The sequence below is a fragment of the Mesoplodon mirus genome (genome assembly GCF_964341445.2).
Source record: "Mesoplodon mirus genome assembly, chromosome: 2".
Lineage (NCBI taxonomy): Eukaryota > Metazoa > Chordata > Mammalia > Artiodactyla > Ziphiidae > Mesoplodon > Mesoplodon mirus.
Window position 1 is genome coordinate 43,079,940 of NC_138977.1, and position 21,364 is coordinate 43,101,303.

The 21,364-nt window shown below is 39.3% G+C and overlaps 1 protein-coding gene across 1 annotated transcript; it reads right to left on the reverse strand.

Annotated features, from left to right (window-relative positions):
- Nucleotides 1–1,180: 1,180 nt before the first annotated feature.
- LOC309797215 (guanine nucleotide-binding protein G(I)/G(S)/G(O) subunit gamma-12-like) lies at nt 1,181–2,209 on the reverse strand. The gene has a single exon (XM_082610729.1). The coding sequence runs from the start codon at nt 2,023–2,025 to the stop codon at nt 1,807–1,809; it is 219 nt and encodes a 72-aa protein (XP_082466855.1). The 5' UTR covers nt 2,026–2,209; the 3' UTR covers nt 1,181–1,806.
- Between the last annotated feature and the right edge of the window lie 19,155 nt (nt 2,210–21,364).

Sequence of the window (21,364 nt, forward strand, 5' to 3'; positions counted from 1 at the left end):
AAATTGTTGGAATCTTTTAAAAAGATACTGAACTTGGAACCTCTTCTCAGGCATAAGAAGAGCTTGCCTTGGGAGAAGTAGGCTATTTGGGTTCTAGCATTTTCCCTGCTTGGACATAGATTTGCTTTCCTTTTTAAGACCCTACGAATGGTGGTCTTAATCTCCTTGAGTAGAGACAGAATGATCCTGGAAATTCACCAGATGGTAACAGACTTCAGAAAAAAAGGTGACTTTGACCTCCTTGTACTTCTGTGTTGGCCGACATAAACCATACCCTCACGAATGGATAGCTGATGTTTGTAATTAGAGAAGAATGTGCTATATGGCTTATGTGTTGACTCTGCAAGGACTAATAGGGTTACTTAATGAGTTTGGGGTCCTAGACCCATTACTGGAATTACATTTGGGGTCACACTTGGGAAAGATTTTCATCTTGCTCTCACTGAGGTTCTTAAAAGCTGCTTATACAATTGTAATTCTCTTTGAATCTGAAAACAAACTTCGTCGAGAGATTATTTAAGGCATATTTAGTTCTAGTTGGGTCTCAACTAAAATTATCTAAATTATCTAAGTAGATGCCAAGACACACTGCCATCTAGACATGTTCACAAAAAGGCAAATTACTGCAGGTGCAAAACCCTCTCAAGAGCTCACTGAGTTAGATAAAATTAAACACAGTTCATTGCAATATTGTGAAATGTATTTTTGTCACACTTTCTTCTGAGTACTATGGCATGATCATTTCAAAAAATTATCAAACTGATTTGTAATCACAGTATTTTTGTGTGGTAGTGGTTTTTGACTTGTGGGCTTTATTCTTCTTGACCACAGTTGAATGCTGTGGGGATAATGATAACTGGATGACTATTGGAAGGGATTAAAAAGTATACTGATGAATTTTACAGCATGTTAGCTGGAAGCCCTCCTTATTAGTGAGGGGATAAACTCCAAAGATTCTCCTGATGAGAGTAAATTCCTACAGACCTGTGCTTCTTCTGGCCAGTGTAAGGCAGTGTTTGCAGGCTACAACACCTAGTGTTAAAGACCTGGGCTTAATTCAGTGACTCTGAGCTAACAAAGCCTCAAGTGAACAAGGGTAGGAGGCATAGTGAATATTTGGAACTGCAAACAGAAAATGTACATCAAGAGGACTGTCAGTGCTGGTCAAATTAGTGACCAAGGCAATGGAGTGTGTCACTGTATAAACAAATGACTTGTTTTTACTTTTTTTAGGAGTCAAACCTGCGATTAAGAACCAGCAGGAGGTGGGTCAAAAAGGATCGTGCTGTGATTTATGTCATAGAGTGTTCTGCCTATGTTTTCCTTAAGAGTTTTATAGTGTCTGGCCTTACATTTAGGTCTTTAATCCATTTTGAGTTTATTTTTGTGTATGGTGTTAGGGAGTGTTCTAATTTCATTCTTTTTTTTTTTTTTTTTTTTTTTTAGGACAAGTTATTCTTGGCATTTTAATCGAGATGAGTCCTTAGGTAATTTAGGTCTTAACTGGATCATTCACATATTTGTTTTTTTAAAAGGCCAGACCAACTTTCCTTCAGCAGTAAGCCAATATGACACCAGAGTTAACAAATGGAAAACAAGATTGTTATTCTGTATTAATTCATTAAAGGGCATTTTAGAGAAAGAACAACTCAGAAAACAAAGACTTCAGAGTCCATGATTCCAAGTTAGTTAAGAGCATTTTAGTTATTAGCAGTGGTTACCAAATAAGCCAAAGGTCAGTCTTTTCAAGGAGCTGCTCATCATTTGCTTTGTTGAGAAGAGGGGAGGAACCACTTCACTACTCGTCTATAAGATGATGCAGGTCTTTTTATCCTTGAAAGGGTTTTCTGAAGTTGGTACCCCCATCAGCAGAGGGTCATTCCTTGCATGCTCCTCGCAGTAGGACATGAGGTCCGCTGATGCCTTTGAAACCTTTATTCTTTCGATGGAGGCTTCCATTCTCAACTGCTGCACAGTCCTTCTTGCCTGGGCGATGTTGTTGGTGCTGACTGTCTTGCTCGACATCTTCAGTTACGGTTTCACCTGAAATCAGTAAGACTCTGCGTGGCCCACCGTTACCAGGTTTTAGGTGATGGAATGAATCTGCCGGTGCGCTGCCCCTGCCGTCACCGCCACTGCAGGGGACTCTGTCTCTAAGGGCTCCTGGAGATGACTCCGACCTCTCATCCTGCTGCTCCTCTGGGCGGGTGCCGGCTCCGCCTCGCTCGGGTAGGTGGGGCGGACCCGTATATTATTTTTTAATGGAAATTTAAAAACTATCATAATTTCACTGTTTAAATTTCTTGCTGACTTGGCACAAAATACTAGCATAGATGAGATAACATAAAACTCAGAATACACCATTAAGTAAGAACATCAGTAACAAACCGGTAACTGGGAGTCCTTAATTCAAAGAATTTAAGATTAGCCACTACACAAAAAACTTGAAATTTCTCTAAAATTCTATAATTCACCTAGGGAAGACACTTCCCCAAATTTGGCAATTATCCTAAAAATTTATAGGATATTACCAATAATGAGTTGTAAAGTTTGCATAAATATTTGTAAACTACTAATAATAGAAAAGATTTTGATCAACCATGCTAAGGGGAAAACGAAGTAATTTTTCTATTTTCTCCATAGGAAAATGTTTTATAAAAGTCTTTGTCTTTTCTATTTATTTATTTATTTATTTTAATTACACTTTTTTTTTTTGCTTTATAACAAATTTAATCAGTTATACATATACATATGTTCCCATATCCCCTCCCTTTTGCGTCTCCCTCCCACCCTCCCTATCCCACCCCTCCAGGCGGTCACAAAGCACCGAGCTGATCTCCCTGTGCTATGCGGCTGCTTCCCACTAGATATCTACCTTACGTTTGGTAGTGTATATATGTCCATGCCGCTCTTTCACTTTGTCACAGCTTACCCTTGCCCCTCCCCATATCCTCAAGTCCATTCTCTAGTAGGTCTGTGTCTTTATTCCTGTCTCACCCTTATGTTCTTCATGACATTTTTTTTCTTAAATTGCATATATATGTGTCAGCATACAGTATTTGTCTTTCTCTTTCTGACTTACTTCACTCTGTATGACGGACTCTAGGTCCATCCACCTCATTACAAATAGCTCAATTTCATTTCTTTTTATGGCTGAGTAATATTCCATTGTATATATGTGCCACATCTTCTTTACCCATTCATCCGATGATGAACACTTAGGTTGTTTCCATCTCCGGGCTATTGTAAATAGGGCTGCTATAAACATTTTGGTACATGTCTCTTTTTGAATTATGGTTTTCTCAGGGTATATGCCCAGTAGTGGGATTGCTGGGTCATATGGTAGTTCTATTTTTAGTTTTTTAAGGAACCTCCATACCGTTCTCCATAGTGGCTGTACCAATTCACATTCCCTCCAGCAGTGCAAGAGTGTTCCCTTTTTTCCACACCCTCTCCAGCATTTATTGTTTCTAGATTTTTTGATGATGGCCATTCTGACTGGTGTGAGATGATATCTCATTGTACTTTTGATTTGCATTTCTCTAATGAGTAAAGATGTTGAGCATCCTTTCATGTGTTTGTTGGCAGTCTGTATATCTTCTGTGGAGAAATGTCTATTTAGGTCTTCTGCCCATTTTTGGATTGGGTTGTTTGTTTTTTTGTTATTGAGCTGCATGAGCTGCTTATAAATTTTGGAGATTAATCCTTTGTCAGTTGCTTCATTTGCAAATATTTTCTCCCATTCTGAGGGTTGTCTTTTGGTCTTGTTTATGGTTTCCTTTGCTGTGCAAAAGCTTTGAAGTTTCATTAGGTCCCATGTGTTTATTTTTGTCTTTATTTCCATTTCTCTAGGAGGTGGGTAAAAAGGATCTTGCTGTGATTTATGTCATAGAGTGTTCTGCCTATGTTTTCCTCTAAGAGTTTGACAGTGTCTGGCCTTACATTTAGGTCTTTAATCCATTTTGAGCTTATTTTTGTGTATGGTGTTAGGGAGTGATCTAATCTCATACTTTTACATGTCTCTGTCCAGTTTTCCCAGCACCACTTATTGAAGAGACTGTCCTTTCTCCACTGTACATTCCTGCCTCCTTTATCAAAGACAAGGTGACCATATGTGTGTGGGTTTATCTCTGGGCTTTCTATCCTGTTCCATTGATCTATATTTCTGTTTTCATGCCAGTACCATACTGTCTTGATTACTGTAGCTTTGTAGTATAGTCTGAAGTCAGGGAGCCTGATTCCTCCAGCTCCATTTTTCGTTCTCAAGATTGCTTTGGCTATTCGGGGTCTTTTGTGTTTCCATACAACTTGTGAAATTTTTTGTTCTAGTTCTGTGAAAAATGCCAGTGGTAGTTTGATAGGGATTGCATTGCATCTGTAGATTGCTTTGGGTAGTAGAGTCATTTTCACAATGTTGATTCTTCCAATCCAAGAACATGGTACATCTCTCCATCTATTTGTATCATCTTTAATTTCTTTCATCAGTGTCTTATAATTTTCTGCATACAGGTCTTTTGTCTCCTTAGGTAGGTTTATTCCTAGATATTTTATTCTTTTTGTTGCAATGGTAAATGGGAGTGTTTCCTTGATTTCACTTTCAGATTTTTCATCATTAGTATATAGGAATGCCAGAGATTTCTGTGCATTAATTTTGTATCCTGCTACTTTACCAAATTCGTTAATTAGCTCTAGTAGTTTTCTGGTAGCATCTTTAGGATTCTCTATGTATAGTATCATGTCATCTGCAAACAGTGACCGCTTTACTTCTTTTCCGATTTGGATTCCTTTTATTTCCTTTTCTTCTCTGATTGCTGTGGCTAAAACTTCCAAAACTAGGTTGAATAAGAGTGGTGAGAGTGGGCAACCTTGTCTTGTTCCTGATCTTAGTGGAAATGGTTTCAGTTTTTCACCATGGAGGACGATGCTGGCTGTGGGTTTGTCATATATGGCCTTTATTATGTTGAGGAAAGTTCCCTCTATGCCTACTTTCTGCAGGGTTTTTATCATAAATGGGTGTTGAATTTTGTCGAAAGCTTTCTCTGCATCTATTGAGATGATCATATGGTTTTTCTCCTTCAATTTGTTAATATGGTGTATCACGTTGATTGATTTGCGTATATTGAAGAATCCTTGCATTCCTGGAATAAACCCCACTTGATCATGGTGTATGATCCTTTTAATGTGCTGTTGGATTCTGTTTGCTAGTATTTTGTTGAGGATTTTTGCATCTATGTTCATCAGTGATATTGGCCTGTAGTTTTCTTTCTTTGTGACATCCTTGTCTGGTTTTGGTATCAAGGTGATGGTGGCCTCCTAGAATGAGTTTGGGAGTGTTCCTCCCTCTGCTATATTTTGGAAGAGTTTGAGAAGGATAGGTGTTAGCTCTTCTCTAAATGCTTGATAGAATTCGCCTGTGAAGCCATCTGGTCCTGGGCTTTTGTTTGTTGGAAGATATTTAATCACAGTTTCAAGTTCACTGCTTGTGATTGGTCTGTTCATATTTTCTATTTCTTCCTCATTCAGTCTTGGCAGGTTGTGCATTTCTAAGAATTTGTCCATTTCTTGAGGTTGTCCATTTTATTGGCATAGAGTTGCTTATAGTAATCTCTCATGATCTTTTGTATTTCTGCAGTGTCAGTTGTTACTTTTCCTTTTTCATTTCTAATTCTATTGATTTGAGTCTTCTCCCTTTTTTTCTTGATGAGTCTGGCTAATGGTTTATCAATTTTGTTTATCTTCTCAAAGAACCAGCTTTCAGTTTGGTTGATCTTTGCTATCGTTTCCTTCATTTCTTTTTCATTTATTTCTGATCTGATTTTTATGATTTCTTTCCTTCTGCTAACTTTGGGATGTTTTTGTTCTTCTTTCTCTAATTGCTTTAGGTGCAAGGTCAGGTTGTTTATTCGAGATGTTTCCTGTTTCTTAAGGTGGGATTGTATTGCTATAAACTTCCCCCTTAGAACTGCTTTTGCTGTGTCCCATAGGTTTTGGGTCATCGTGTCTCCATTGTTATTTGTTTCTAGATATTTTTTAATTTGCTCTTTGATTTCTTCAGTGATCACTTCGTTATTAAGTAGTGTATTGTTTAACCTCCATGTGTTTCTATTTCTTACAGCTCTTTTCCTGTAATTGATATCTAATCTCATAGCATTGAGGTCGGAAAAGATACCTGATACAATTTCAATTTTCTTAAATTTACCAAGGCTTGATTTGTGACCCAAGATATGATCTATCCTGGAGAATGTTCCATGAGCACTTGAGAAAAATGTGTATTCTGTTGTTTTTGGATGGAATGTCCTATAAATATCAATTAAGTCCATCTTGTTTAATGTATCATTTAAAGCTTGTGTTTCCTTATTTATTTTCATTTTGGATGATCTGTCCATTGGTGAAAGTGGGGTGTTAAAGTCCCCTACTATGAGTGTGTTACTGTCGATTTCTCCTTTTATGGCTGTTAGTATTTGCCTTATGTATTGAGGTGCTCCTATGTTGGGTGCATAAATATTTACAATTGTTATATCTTCTTCTTGGATCGATCCCTTGATCATTATGTAGTGTCCTTCTTTGTCTCTTCTAGTAGTCTTTATTTTAAAGTCTATTTTGTCTGATATGAGAATTGCTACTCCAGCTTTCTTTTGGTTTCCATTTGCATGGAATATCTTTTTCCATCCCCTTACTTTCAGTCTGTATGTGTCTCTAGGTCTGAAGTGGGTCTCTTGTAGACAGCATATATATGGGTCTTGTTTTTGTATCCATTCAGCCAATCTGTGTCTTTTGGTGGGAGCATTTAGTCCATTTACATTTAAGGTAATTATCGATATGTATATTCCTATTCCCATTTTCTTAATTATTTTTGGTTCGTTATTGTAGGTCTTTTCCTTCTGTTGTGTTTCTTGCCTAGAGAAGTTCCTTTAGCATTTGTTGTAAAGCTGCTTTGGTGGTGTTGAACTCTCTCAGCTTTTGCTTGTCTGTAAAGGTTTTAATTTCTCCATCAAATCTGAATGAGATCCTTGCTGGGTAGAGTAATCTTGGTTGCAGGTTTTTCTCCTTCATCACTTTAAATATGTCTTGCCACTCCCTTCTGGCTTGTAGAGTTTCTGCTGAGAGATCAGCTGTTAACCTGATGGGGATTCCCTTGTGTGTTATTTGTTGTTTTTGCCTTGCTGCTTTTAACATGATTTCTTTGTGTTTAATTTTTGACAGTTTGATTAATATGTGTCTTGGCATATTTCTCCTTGGATTTATTCTGTATGGGACTCTCTATGCCTCCTGGACTTGATTAACTATTTCCTTTCCCATGTTAGGGAAGTTTTCAACTATAATCTCTTCAAATATTTTCTCAGTCCCTTTCTTTTTCTCTTCTTCTTCTGGAACCCATATAATTCGAATGTTGGTGTGTTTAACGTTGTCCCAGAGGTCTCTGAGACTGTCCTCTGTTCTTTTCATTCTTTTTTCTTTAGTTTGCTCAGCATCAGTTAGTTCCACTATTTTATCTTCCACCTCACTTATCCGTTCTTCTGCCTCAGTTATTCTGCTACTGATCCCATCTAGAGTATTTTTTATTTCATTTATTGTGTTTTTAATTGATGCTTGATTCATCTTTAGTTCTTCTAGGTCCTTGTTAACTGTTTCTTGCATTTTGCCTATTCTATTTCCAAGATTTTGGATCTTGGAAATAGAATCTTGGATCATCTTTACCATCATTATTCTGCATTCTTTTTCAGGTAGACTGCCTATTACCTCTTCATTTGTTAGGTCTGGTGGGTTTTTATCTTGCTCCTTCTCCTGCTGTGTGTTTTTCTGTCTTCTCATTTTGCTTATGTTACTGTGTTTGGGGTCTCCTTTTGCAGGCTGCAGGTTCATAGTTCCTGTTGTTTTTGGTATCTGTTCCCAGTGGCTAAGGTTGGTTTAGTGGGTTGTGTAGGCTTCCTGGTGGAGGGGACTAGTGCCTGTGTTCTGGTGGATGAGGCTGGATCTTGTCTTTCTGGTGGGCAGGTCCACGTCTGGTGGTGTGTTTTGGGGTGTCTGCGGACTTTTTATGATTTTAGGCCACCTCTCTGCTAATGGGTGGCGTTGTGTTCCTGTCTTGCTAGTTGTTTAGCATAGGGTGTCCAGCACTGTAGCTTGCTGGTCGTTGATTGAAGCTGGGTGCTGGTGTTGAGATGGAGATCTCTGGAAGATTTTCACCATTTGATATTATGTGGAGCTGGGACTTCTCTTGTGGACCAGTGTCCTGAAGTTGGCTCTCCCACCTCAGAGGCACAGCACTGACTCCTGGCTCCTCAATTTGGATGATTTGTTGTCTATTCATGTATTCCACAGATGCAGGGTACATCAAGTTGATTGTGGAGCTTTAATCCACTGCTTCTGAGGCTGCTGGGAGAGGTTTCCCTTTCTCTTCTTTGTTCTCACAGCTCCTGGGTCTCAGCTTTGGATTTGGCCCCGCCTCTGCATGTAGGTCGTCGGAGGGCGTTGGTTCTTCCTCAGACAGGACAGGGTTAAAGGAGCAGCCTCTTCGGGGACTCTGACTCACTCAGGCCGGGCGGGAGGGAGGGGCATGGAGTGCGGGGCGAGCCTGCAGCGGCAGAGGTCGGCATGACGTTGCACCACCCCGAGGCACGCCGTGCGTTCTCCCAGGGAAGCCGCCCCTGGATCCCGGGACCCCGGCAGTGGCGGGCTGCACAGGCTCCCGGAAGGGCGATGTGGACAGTGACCTGCGCTTGCACACAGGCTTCTTGGAGGCGGCAGCTGCAGCCCCAGTGTCCCACACCTGTCTCTGTGTTCTGCGCTTTCAGCTACGACTCACGCCCATCTGTGGGGCCCCTTTAAGCAGCGCTCTTAATCCCCTCTCCTCGCACACCAGGAAACCAAGAGGGAAGAAAAAGTCTCTTGCCTCTTCGGCAGCTCCAGAGTTCTCCCGGACTCCCTCCCGGCTAGCTGTGGCGCATTAGCCCCCTTCAGGCTGAGTTCTCGCCGCCAGCCCCAGTCCTCTCCCTGTGCTCTGACCAAAGCCCGAGCCTCAGTTTCCAGTGCCACCCGCCCCGGCGGGTGAGCAGACAAGCCTCTCGGGCTGGTGAGTGCCGGTCGGCACCGATCCTCTGTGCGGGAATCTCTCCGCTTTGCCCTACCCAGGTACGTGGGGAGTTTCTTGCCTTTTGGGAGGTCTCGGGTCTTCTGCCAGCATTCAGTAGGTGTTCTGTAGGAGTTGTTCCACGTGTAGCTGTATTTCTGGTGCATCCATGGGGAGGAAAGTGATCTCCGTGTCTTACTCTTCCGCCATCTTACCCGGAAGTCAGCCTAATTTCATTCTTTTACATGTAGCTGTCCAGTTTTACCAGCACCACTTGTTGAAGAGGCTGTCTTTTCTCCATTGTATATTCCTGCCTCCTTTATCAAAAATAAGGTGACCATATGTGTGTGGATTTATCTCTGGGCTTTCTATCCTGCTTCATTGATCTATTTTTCTGTTTTTGTGCCAGTACCATACTGTCTTGATTACTGTAGCTTTGTAGTATAGTCTGAAGTTTGACCACCCCCTCCCTTCTACAGAAATGGAAATAAAAGCAAAAATAAACAAATTGGACCTAATGAAATTTAAAAACTTTTGCACAGCAAAGGAAAACATAAATAATACGAAAAGACAACCCTCAGAATGGGAGAAAATATTTGCAAATGAAGCAACTGACAAAGGATTAATCTCCAAAATTTATAAGCACCTCATGCAGCTCAATATCAAAAAAAAAAACAAACAACCCAATCCAAAAAATGGGCAGAAGACCCAAATAGACATCTCTCCAAAGAAGATATACAGATTGCCAACAAACACATGAAAGGATGCTCAACATCACTAATCATTAGAGAAATGCAAATCAAAACTAGAATGAGGTATCACCTCACACCAGTCAGAATCGCCATCATCAAAAAATCTAGAAACAATAAATGCTGGAGAGGGTGTGGAGTAAAGGGAACCCTCTTGCCCTGTTGGTGAGAATGTAAATTGATACGGCCAGTATGGAAGTTCCTTTAAAAACTAAAAATAGAACTACCATACGACCCAGCAATCCCACTACTGGGCATATACCCTGAGAAAACCATAATTCAAAAAGAGTCATGGATATCAATGTTCTTTGCATCTCTATTTACAATAGCCAGGACATAGAAGCAACCTAAGCGTCCCTCGACAGATAAAGGGACAAAGAAGATGTGGCACGCATATACAGTGGAATATTAGCCATGAAATGAAGCAAAATTGAGTTATTGGTAGTGAGGTGGATGGACCTAGAGTCTGTCAGACAGAGTGAAGTAAGTCAGAAAGAGAAAAACAAATACCATATCCTAACACATATATATGGAATCTAAAAAAAAAAAAAAAGGTTCTGAAGAACCTAGGGGCAGGATAGGAATAAAGGCACAGATGTAGAGAATGGACTCGAGGACATGGGGAGGGGGAAGGGTAAGCTGTGACAAAGTGAGAGAGTGGCATGTACATATATACACTACCAAATGTAAAATAGATATCTAGTTAACAAATGTTCTATCCAATGTTCTATCAAATCTCTTTGTTGGATGCTTGTTCAGACCATTCTTAGTAACTGACCATTTCATACTTTCCAATTGGGGTGACACAGCTAAATCAGGAAGCTTTTCTTTTTCCCATTTGAGTCATAGATCCCTACTAAATTTCTCTTTTACTGTTTTGCTTTTAAACAAAATTTAATATAGTTTATTCCACAAACAGGCTAAGAAAAAGAAATTATTCCTCATTCTTTGAGTGTAAAAGAAGAGTAATAATCTGATACTGAATGTCTTTACAATAGTGTCTAGCTTTAAAGTATTTCAGAAACACAAGTGTTTGAAGAGAGAGAAACATATGTCTCAGCAAGCAGGTGGCTGTACAAGAAAAGGATCTCTATAATGACTTGTCTGCATTTCTGGAAGCTTGAAATACTGTACAAGCACAGACTTAATACAACCATAACAGACAGCAGAGTGTGACTTAATGATCAAATAATAAATAGCAAAGAAAAAAATTAATCTACAGGTGTTACATGGTGAAGCATGAAATGGAAACCCTGAACCATGGGGCAGAACTCAGCCAAGTAATTTTAGCACTTCTGCAGGATTTAAAGATCTCTGGATTGAACTAAAATCCTTTTAAGAAAATAAATATTATGTCTTTATGAAAATATTTTATTCATATGTACTCTGTCTATTATGGTAGAAATTATTTCTAATTGGCTGATACTCATTCATTCAGTCATTTACTTAACAAACCTTAACTGAGTGCCTGTTCTGTGCCAGGCCTCATGTGAGGCACAATAGAGGCAAAGACATCTCACAGTTCATAGTCTAGCAGTAGAGATGAATAGCAACTGTACAGTTACACTACAGGATGATGAGTTCTGTGATGAAGGAAGCAAAGGATGCTGTGTAAGAAGGGCCACCTAACCCTGCCTAGAAGACTCTCAGAGGGACCTGATATTGAGACAAGTGAGACTAATGTAGAAGAATGGTTAGGAGAGTCCTTCTAGGGAGAGGAAAAAGCAGGTACAAAAGCATGAGAGACTTGGGTCAAATCAGTCGTTTGGAGTTGAGTACACTGGTATACAGGGTGCAAGGACTGGGCAGGTAAACTTAGATAAGTGCCATTGTAGGATTTAGAAAGATCAAACTGGTGGCAGTGTGGCATGTAGGTTAAAGGGATTACAAGTGAAGGTGGAAAGACAAATGGCTATTACAGTAAACAGAGTGAGAACTAATAAGGTTCTAAGCCAAGGTAATGGCAGTTGATATATGGAGATGTCAAGATCTAAGGAATAATTTAAAAAGTAGAATCACCTGAAAATCATGAGAAATTTGATATGAGATAAAGGAATAAAAGAAGGTGTTGGGTCAAAGATGATATTCAGGTCTCTGATCCGAATGAACCATGGGTATGGGTCTGGCCATTCACCTATATAGGGTAGTCTGGGAAAAGAAGCTGATATGGAGGGAAACTGATGGGTTCAGTTTGAGTTGGGTTCTGTTTACAGTGTCTTTTTAGGCATCCAAGTGGAAATCCCCACAGGTGGTTGTTTATGAAATCCTAGAGTTCAGGAGGGAGCTCTGGGCTTAAAGATGTATATTGGGAGTTATTGTATAATAAGAATGGTTGATGCCATTATTATGAATATATTATCCAGGAGGATTGGCCAAGGGATAAACCTAGAGAAATACTGATTCTTAAGGAGCAGATAGAGAAAGAGGAGATTATAAAAGAGACTGAAAAGCAATAGCTGATGAAGTCCAAGTGTAACCATGTGAGAGTTGTCTCCTGGAGTCAAAGGACTTCAAAGAAAAACCCTGGGTTCCAGAGGCAAGTACTTCAGCACAATCAAGTGAGTTAGGATTACAAGGTGGAAACACTGATGGTACAAATTATCATTCAATATAGAATATAATTGAGAATTAAAGGGATTGTGATGGTTGATTATATGACTGGTGCCCAGTGTTTTGGTTAAACATCCTGGATCTGTCCATGAGGGTATTTCTAGATGAAATTAGCATTTGACTCAGTAAACTGAGTAAGGGAGATTGCTCTCACCAGTGGGAGTGGACATCATACACTCAGCTGAAGGCCTGAATACAATAAAAATGCAGAGGAAGGGAGAATTTGCTCTTTCTCTGCCTGACTACTTGAGCTGCAACATTGGTTTCTCTGGCTCTCAGACTGGGACTTATACACCATTGGCATTCCTGGGTCTCAGGCCTTCAGACTTGGATTGAAAGTTACACTGTCAGTTCTCCTGGTTCTCAGGCCTTTGGACTTGGACTGAAACTACACCACCAGCTTCCCTTGGTTTTCAACTTACAGACACAGTTCTTCTCAGCCTCTATAATCATAAGAGCAAAATCCTTATAATAAGTTTCTTTCTATATCTCTATTTATATCATCTATCTCTCTATGTCTCTCTCTATCGATCTATCATCTACCTAAATAATCTGTTGGTTCTGTTCCTCTGGGAAAACCTGACTAATACAGAGATTGTTATTAACAATTATGACAGGACAACAAGTGTAAAGTAGATGTTTTGCAGGACAACCAGGATGCATGGTCATCCTACATTTGGAAGAATTATTTCAATGATGTGGTAAAAGTGGGGCCTGTGGATGGCGAGAGTTAAGGAGTGAGGTGAATGATAAAAATTAAAGTACTTGTGTACAGACTACTTTTTTTTTTGTAATAGCTTGTATTTAAAGGGGAGAGACTAGATGGGAGTTAGTAGGGGATACAGGGTTAAAGGAGAATGTTGTGCATGGCAGAGGCTTGAGCAATCTTGTATGCAAGAGGGAAAATGTCAATGGAGAGAGAGAAGTCAGAGGACTTACGATAAAAGAGAATAAATGACTGAACAACTTCTGTATGGAAGCTGGAGGGGATGGCAGGATTAGCTTCAGAAAAGAGGATAGAATATTTTGTCTAGAGAAACAGGAGAAAAAAATAGAGAACAAATGTAGCATATGTGTAGGTGGGTGAGTGTGAAGTTGGATAAGTTTTCACCTGATTGTGTTTTCTCTGTAAAATTGGAGCGGAGGTCTTGTGCTGAGAGTGAAGGATGAAATTATGGGATAGGGAGCTTGTGAAAAGCAGGTAAGCTTGGAATGGTAATCCTGGAGAGCGAGAGACAAGCTGATTAGAAACATACTACAGAATTTTCAGGTAATATTAAGGGCCAACTGGACACCATTAACTTACAGTGACACAGATCTACACAGTTTTATGTTTTATTCCCACATCCCCATCCATTTTAGGTAGTGGGGATTGTGGCCTTGACCAGATTGAGATTATGGCAGGCAGATGCAGCAGAAGGGAGCAAAGAATCGAAGCACAAAGAAGTGACTCAAATGCTAGATTATGGCCCACATGGGAAATGGGGACAGGAGGGGGTTAATAGATGGGCAAGAATGGAACAGTCAATAAATTTCAAGTCTAGTTAAGGATTAGAAATGAAGATGTTAATAGTACAAATAAGAAAGCTAGAAGAATAGGAAACTGTGCTTTGAGAGTGGACATAGAACTTTAAGATTTCAGAGGTGTGTCAGCTCTGGTGGGGTCTGGTGGTTATGGTGAATGTCTGAAGCAAAGAGGATATGCTGTCTGATTGGTGTTTCCAGATGGATGTGGGAATCCCTAATTATTATGATAAAACTTAGAGCAAAGAGGAGAACTTTAAACCAAATACAAAATTAGATAACCGAAGTGGACAAAAATTTGGAGAAGATGGGAGTGATATAGCCAGACATATTTTTACAAGTATTTAGAGAAGCAAAGGTTTGGTGTTGCCAGGTGGAGTTGAAGCTACAAATTCTGCCTTTCAGCCTAACTCCCAAGAAGGCTCCAAGAAGTATGATATCATCAGAGTCACATTTTCACAAAGACATTGAAATCAAGGGACCATTCTGTGATGGAGACAGTGGAAGGGTTGACAAGAGTAAGAGGACTGGTTAAGAGAAAAGAAAAGAAGACCAGCTTGGACATAAGCATATGGAAGAAACAAGTATAACTGAGAGGCCTGTCTGCATTTTGGGAGGTGGGCAGAGATGATGAGGAGTTTTTCTAACTTTCTACCATGTTCTCTATTTCATTCCCAGTGAACTTAATAACACCTGATATATATGTGCAGAATGTGAGACCTAAGCTCCAAGAAAGCAGGAACTTGTAGTATTCTGTTTGCTGCTGTATCTAAAACACTCCGTAGCACATGGTCAGTGTGCCACAAATATTTGTGGGAGAGAGAAATAAATGATTCCTGGAGGTGGACAATATAAAGGAGGAGTTAAGACCCTGAGCTCTCAAATCAGAGAGCCCTGAGTTAGGATCCCAGCTGGGCCATCTTGGGTAAGTTGTTTAATTTCTTTAGGTTTCAACTTCCTCATTTATAACTTATAAGTTATCTTAGTAACTATGCTTCAGAGTTTCCAGAAGCACCTGGCACCTAGTTAGCACTCAATAAATGGCAACTATTGCCACCACTATTGCTTTTAACTGCTTTAGTTTGTGTGAAGAAATATAGTATGACAATAGTTTGAAGCTAGACCTCTGATTAAAAATTAGGTTTCTATGCAGAATATTGGTAAGAAATCCTAGAAGGGGTGTGCCAGGTTCAAGATTAGTCAAACTGTTAGAAAGAGAGAATGCCTTCCTTGTACTTTAATAACCACTACAAAATTTTTACTCAGTTACTCTGAACAAGTGCTTTTGGGGATACCAACTTCCTGGGTAAAACTTGGATCCTCTGGGCAGAATGACAAGGATGCTTTTTAATTCAGTGAATAGTGCAGTTATTTCTCCTGTTTCAAATCTACACTTACCTTTGAAGGAGGGTGTGATTGTGGTTTCTAATTACTCTGTGCCTTTCCTGGATTTTCTTTGACTTTGTAAACTCTTGAGTTCCAGTGATAATCACTGTCTAAAGTATTCACTTTTCCCAGAAATCCTGAGTCATGAATAAGAAATCTTCACACAAAATTATTTTAAGTCATTTAATTCATAGGAATATTATACTGTCTCAAATGGGCATGTGGAGAATTTAGCTGTGATCTCTATCAGCAAACCCAATTATCTTACCCAGGTCTGACATTTTATTCTCTTCCTGGGTTTGCCTTGAGATCTTGTACCTTAGTTGCATCTTGGCTTTCTTGATTCTATACTTTGGCTCTAACTCCTTCTCTATCAGCCCTGGAAACATCTTTGCTCAGGATAAGTAGCTCCTTCCTTCTCCAAAACTCACTCTAATAACCTTAGAATGCACATAACTCATGGGGAAGCTATGAAAATCACTTCCAACCTTTTTACACTGATTCTGGTGCAGCCTACTATTTCCTCATGCTGTGATCCTTTTGCTTTCTTGCTTTAAAAATCTACAGACTACAAAATAGCCCTTATCCATCTAAGCAACTTTCCATGCAAGTCATCAAAATTCACCCTGATTTTCCCAAATAGCGGAGGTAATTTGATTCCTTTCAATGTTGAAAGCACTTTGGTGTCACTAGATCTCTCATTTCCCCTCCAATCCATCTGTGAACTTTGGAGCCTTCTCAAGATTTTGATCGAATGTTAAGGATGGGGTCCAACCTTCCTGTGACACTTCCTTGAGTTACGATTGTGGTGTTTTTCAAATAATGTAAGTATTGGGCATGAATATTTTAAAATGAAACTTGAGATTTTTTTTTCAACAGAGCCAAAGCCATGAGTCGCTCATGTCTGCTCTTCTGTCTAGTTTGTGCTGCTGGATACAAAGCCCTCCTAATAGCCCTGACAGTGCAGGGGTCTTGAAATGATGAGGTGACTCTGTTGCTATGGTGATTCTGTAGCTGGCTAAGTGGCCACTGGTTGGTTTACCCAGCAGGAGTTTTTGCAAAAATAACTTTGATGAGAGTAAAACAAAACTCCTATTTTTGTCTCCCTTGGAAGCTGTAGTAAAGATGAATCAATAAATATATTTTCCTTAACTATTTTCCTTAAATATTTCCTTAACTATGTTCCTTAAATATTTTCCTTAACTTTCCTTTCTCTGAAGAGAAAATGGGAGAGAAGTACAGAAGGTCTTTGGTAAAAGAAGTTGCTGGAACTCTACTGAAGCAAGTGCTGATATTGTTTTTAAGGTCAAAGACTAGGAGACTGGAGTTTAACTTGACTTGTTTCTCCTGTGATATGTGCTGAGAACAGAGGTTCAGGGAAGTTGAACCCCTTTTATACAGAGATTGAATTATGTGGTCATGAATTTCTGTAGGATTAATTAGCTTTAATCTAATGAGAAATAACTTGATAGAGTAAGCATATAATGTCCAGAACAACCAGAGGACCTGACAATTTTTTCATGCTATGTTGTGGCTCTAAAGAGCACTACGATATTAAGCAGAATGAGATGAACATTTTACTTATTTTCTTTCTGCTGCTCAACTTGTTATTTAGCATCCTGACAGTTGTAAGTGCAAAATAATCTGTGGGGGAATTAGAATCTAAATCAGGCTTATATAACTGTGTTTGTAACTGCTAAACTTATTTGGAGATAGATGCAATCTAGCCTGAAGGGTTCTTTAAAAACGTTTTACTGATTAAAAGATAAACTCATACACACACATACAGAAACACATATGTTCCTAAATTGATGATTAGGTAAGTATTTGTATGTAGTTATTAGGTTGTTGTGTATGAGCAAATAAATGGAGAAATTTACGACACTGAAGTAGCCTCAATGGAAGCATAATATCTTATGTATATTACCTCTTCAAAACTGTCTGATGAATGAAGGAGAAGAAGAATGAAAAAACATACTCCTCTTAGGGTATTAGGGCACCATTTTACCTGAAAACCTCATGTGAATTTGTATTTTACTATGTATTCATATCTGTCTTAGAATTATAATTGTAACGTCTCGTAATAACTTTTAAAGAGGAACAAAAATAGTGAAATCTTGGAGTAAGATGGATTTTCCAGAAAGATGTGTTCAGTCTTTATCCTACACTTTATGTACCACTGGGCAGCCTGTAGTGTTGCCCAATTCAATGCTTGTCGCTCTAATTCAATTGTTGTAGAAACATTAGGGTACCTTTTTGAAAATGCCATTGCCTGGGCCTCACTGAAGTCTAATTAAATCTGAATCTCTGGGAAAGATTTTTCTACTCTCCCCAGATGAATCTAGTGTGTACCCAGGGATGAAAGCCACCTCGCTACCTAAAGACTTAGCCAGTTTGAGAAACATGGATGAGGTTATATTAGACACCATCTACCTGTCTCCATGTCACACCTCTCTTTGAAATTGTTTCCTTCATCCCTGGAACCTTAGGACAGCTGTAACTACAATGGTGAACTGATTGTAGGGAAGTGGAAACCTGGTCCTCATGGAAACCCAGGCCTTGTGTGTAGCCCCCTTTAGATCCTGGCGATCAGTATTCCAGCTACTGATTCAACAGCAAATAAACAGAGCTACTAATTCTTAACACTTGGGTCACTGATTTTTCTTTTTTGAAGTAACTTTCTATATCTTAAGAAAATTTTAATTTGACAAAATCCAAATTGTTGATTCCTGGAAATCTTTAATAGTTACAATTTTGTCAATGTTAAAACCCCACAAAACTCTCCTACAATATTTTCAGTATTTGCTGAAGGATAACATACCCCTTGCCTTAATCATGTGCCAGATTACTCATAAACCTGGACCATATGCCACTGCAATTTGCTGATGGGCCCAAGCTGCTTTGGTAGATAAAAAAATCCAAGGGGATTAGAATGGCTCAATCCTCACTGTGAGTAGAACAACGACAGTAGGCCAGCTCCATGCTCTCCTCTCTTTCCTTCTCTGTCCATTACCTATAGTCTCTGCCCTTAGGTCATTGGTAACTCAAAACCCAAAGGTCACATCAGTGCCTGCAAAAATGTATTTCATCCTAATAAGGTCTTTCTTTAGACACTTAGACAGAAACCAAGTTTCAGATAAACACAGAGCATGCAAGGGATAGAATAGAGATCGTTATGTGCAAAAGTAGGAAATATTTCCCCAATTTTGGCTTTAGGATGATCCTGGGGGAAAAAACACTCTAAAGTTGATGAGGGACATAAATTGCATCTTTCTCCTTTACTTGGCTCCTGTGTTCTGTCTAGCACAGTTAATGATGTTATTCTCTGCCATCAACATTTGAATGCCTACAAGTTTTTCTATTTGTAATAAAATGGACCTCTATGACTCTTGACTTGAAATCGGAATCAGGTAGTTGATTAAATTATTAAAATTTAAAATGACCTTTGGGAAAATTTAATTTTCTGAAAGACACTTTCCCACACTTCCATTTTTCCTTTCTATTGCAAGTGAAATTTGCTCCAAATAAGGAGGCCATTGTGATTTATCTCTTGTATTTTGAGATCCGTTTTCTTGATAGCAGCCACTTGTTTTAAACATCTGACATGGTGTCTCTAAAGATAAAGCAATAAAGTATATTGATTTGAAGTATACTAGTTATTCATATGGCTAAGAGTGCTTTATACAAATGTAAAACAGTAGGAAAATGCTAGTTATTCAGATTTCTGTGTCACTATTAAATAATATGGATACTGAACAGTCATGTGTGGATTTTAGAGGGTAAGATACTTAAAGTTGAGAGTTGGAAGCACTGTAGAACTCATCCAAACCAACGCAGGAATGATCTGCATTTTGTTCTACTCAATTCAAGAGTCTTCTCTAAATATCCCTGAAAAATCTTATTTGAACACTCCTAATGATGAAGAATGCAAGAGAATCATTCTTTTTATTGAATTTGAACCTTACACCCTATAGCTATTATTTATAGTTCTGCCTTTGAGAGATCAGGAGAATAACTTTAATTTTGTTTTTCTCCATGACCACCCTTAAAATACTTGTCTGAGAGACACAACTCTATCCTCAGGAATGTGACAGTCATAATGGCAAACTTTGTAAAAGCATTTGCCTTTCACTAGCAATCCCACTTCCTATATACAGGAAGCGATGTTCCAACAACATTATCCAATATTACAATCAGCCAATATCAATATATGTGTTCAAAATGAATCACACACATATTGACTGAGTGTCTTTTCTTGGCAGTCAGAAAGGGATCATGCTCTCCTGGGAATCCTCCTTACTTTCTTTTTTTGTGTAATATTAAAGTACAGCTTATTTAGAAGATCATGAATCATACTAAAAAGCAACTCAGATCTCTTTCATATTCCCTGTGGTGGGGAGTTCTTTCTTAATCACATGTAAATTAATTAATAAATTAATTCATGAACTTCTTACATTGTCTCTTAATCAAGTTTCTTTTAGTTGACAGTGACACAAACATAACTCCAACTCCCATTAGAAGCAAAGGGATTATTAGTAAACATTATTGTTATTATTGCACAAGCAAGATTCAGGTAAAAGATTGCAGGTTTCTAGCAATGTAACCAAGACTTCCTTTCTCTTGATCTCTTGATATGTGGGGGAAAATGCACTGTTTTTCTTTACTCTCATGTGACCATAACACTAAAAACCTTTCTGACACCACATGTGTAGTTTTATTTCCTCAGTGATCAGTTCTCCAACACCATCTGGGTGTCTTACAATTCAGCTCAGTTCTGACACTACTTACCTGGAATTAGCGTCAGATCACACTAGTTAAGGGTTCAGTGCCATAAGGCTGTCCCCACTTCAGGTGCCAATCACAAGCCCCAGGTTTTCACCTGTGCCTTTAACTAACCAGCTATCAAACAGCCTTTCCACAACCATCTCCTTGTGTTTGATAATTTGCTACAAAACTCAGAGAACTCAAGAAGTCATTTACTTACAGTTACAGGCTTACTATATAATAAAGGATATGATCAAAAGGATAAAGATGAACAGCCAGATGAAGAGATAGAGAAGGTGAGGGCCAGAAGGGTCCCAAGCACAGAAACTTCTACCCCCATGGAGCTGGGTTGCACTGCCTTCCTGGTGGATGTGTTCACCCATCATACTTTAGAAAATTCTACAGCGGCTTTACCATGTAGACATGATTAGTTATTAACTCATTTTCCAGCCCCCTCCTTCTCTGGAGAATGGGGGGATGGGGCTGAAAGTTCCAAACTTCTAATTATGGCTTGGTCTTTCTGGTGACCATCTTGCATCCAGAAGCCCACCAAGAGTCACCTCATTAAAACAAGAGATGTTCTTATGACTCAGGAAATTACAGGGGTTTTAGGAGTTCTGTGCGAGGAACCAAGGTCAAAGACCATATATTAGCAGTAACAAGAGGCAGAGACCAAAATATGTATCTTCACACAGAGGGAGAGCGTGAAGATGGCACCTGCCTTCCAAAGTCTCTGGAGAGGATTACAGTGAGCATTTAGATGTGTGTTTAATCAGAAGCCTGCCCCTTGGGCTGCAGCTGTGAAGATAAGCTAATAGACCTCTTTCACAGGAAGACTGAGTGTTTCAGTCGGCTTCTGCACCTGGCTCGGGGGTGTAGCTGTGGTGAGTCTTCACGAGCCATTTAAGAAATGGTTCTCAGTTCACTATAGCCTTGTGGGTCTTGTGGACACAAGCCCTGTTGACTTTCAAAGCTAGATTCTTGGGGTGTCATCTCTCAGGTGCCCAGTCTTAGAAGTTTAGCTGCCATATTTGAGGTTGAAACCATTCGCTCCTCAGGAGAAGTTCAGGTTTGTAAGTTATCACCTGATTATGTGGGTTGCTGTGCTGGGGGTGAGGTTTATGATGAGATTGTGTCTCAGCCTCTCCTACCCATTTTGATGTGTGTTTTTTTCTTGTTCATCCAATGTGTGGGAGTCGCTTAGCTAGTTTTGGGGTTTCTCTCATAGGTGGCTGTAGAGTTGGTATGCCCATGGGAGGAG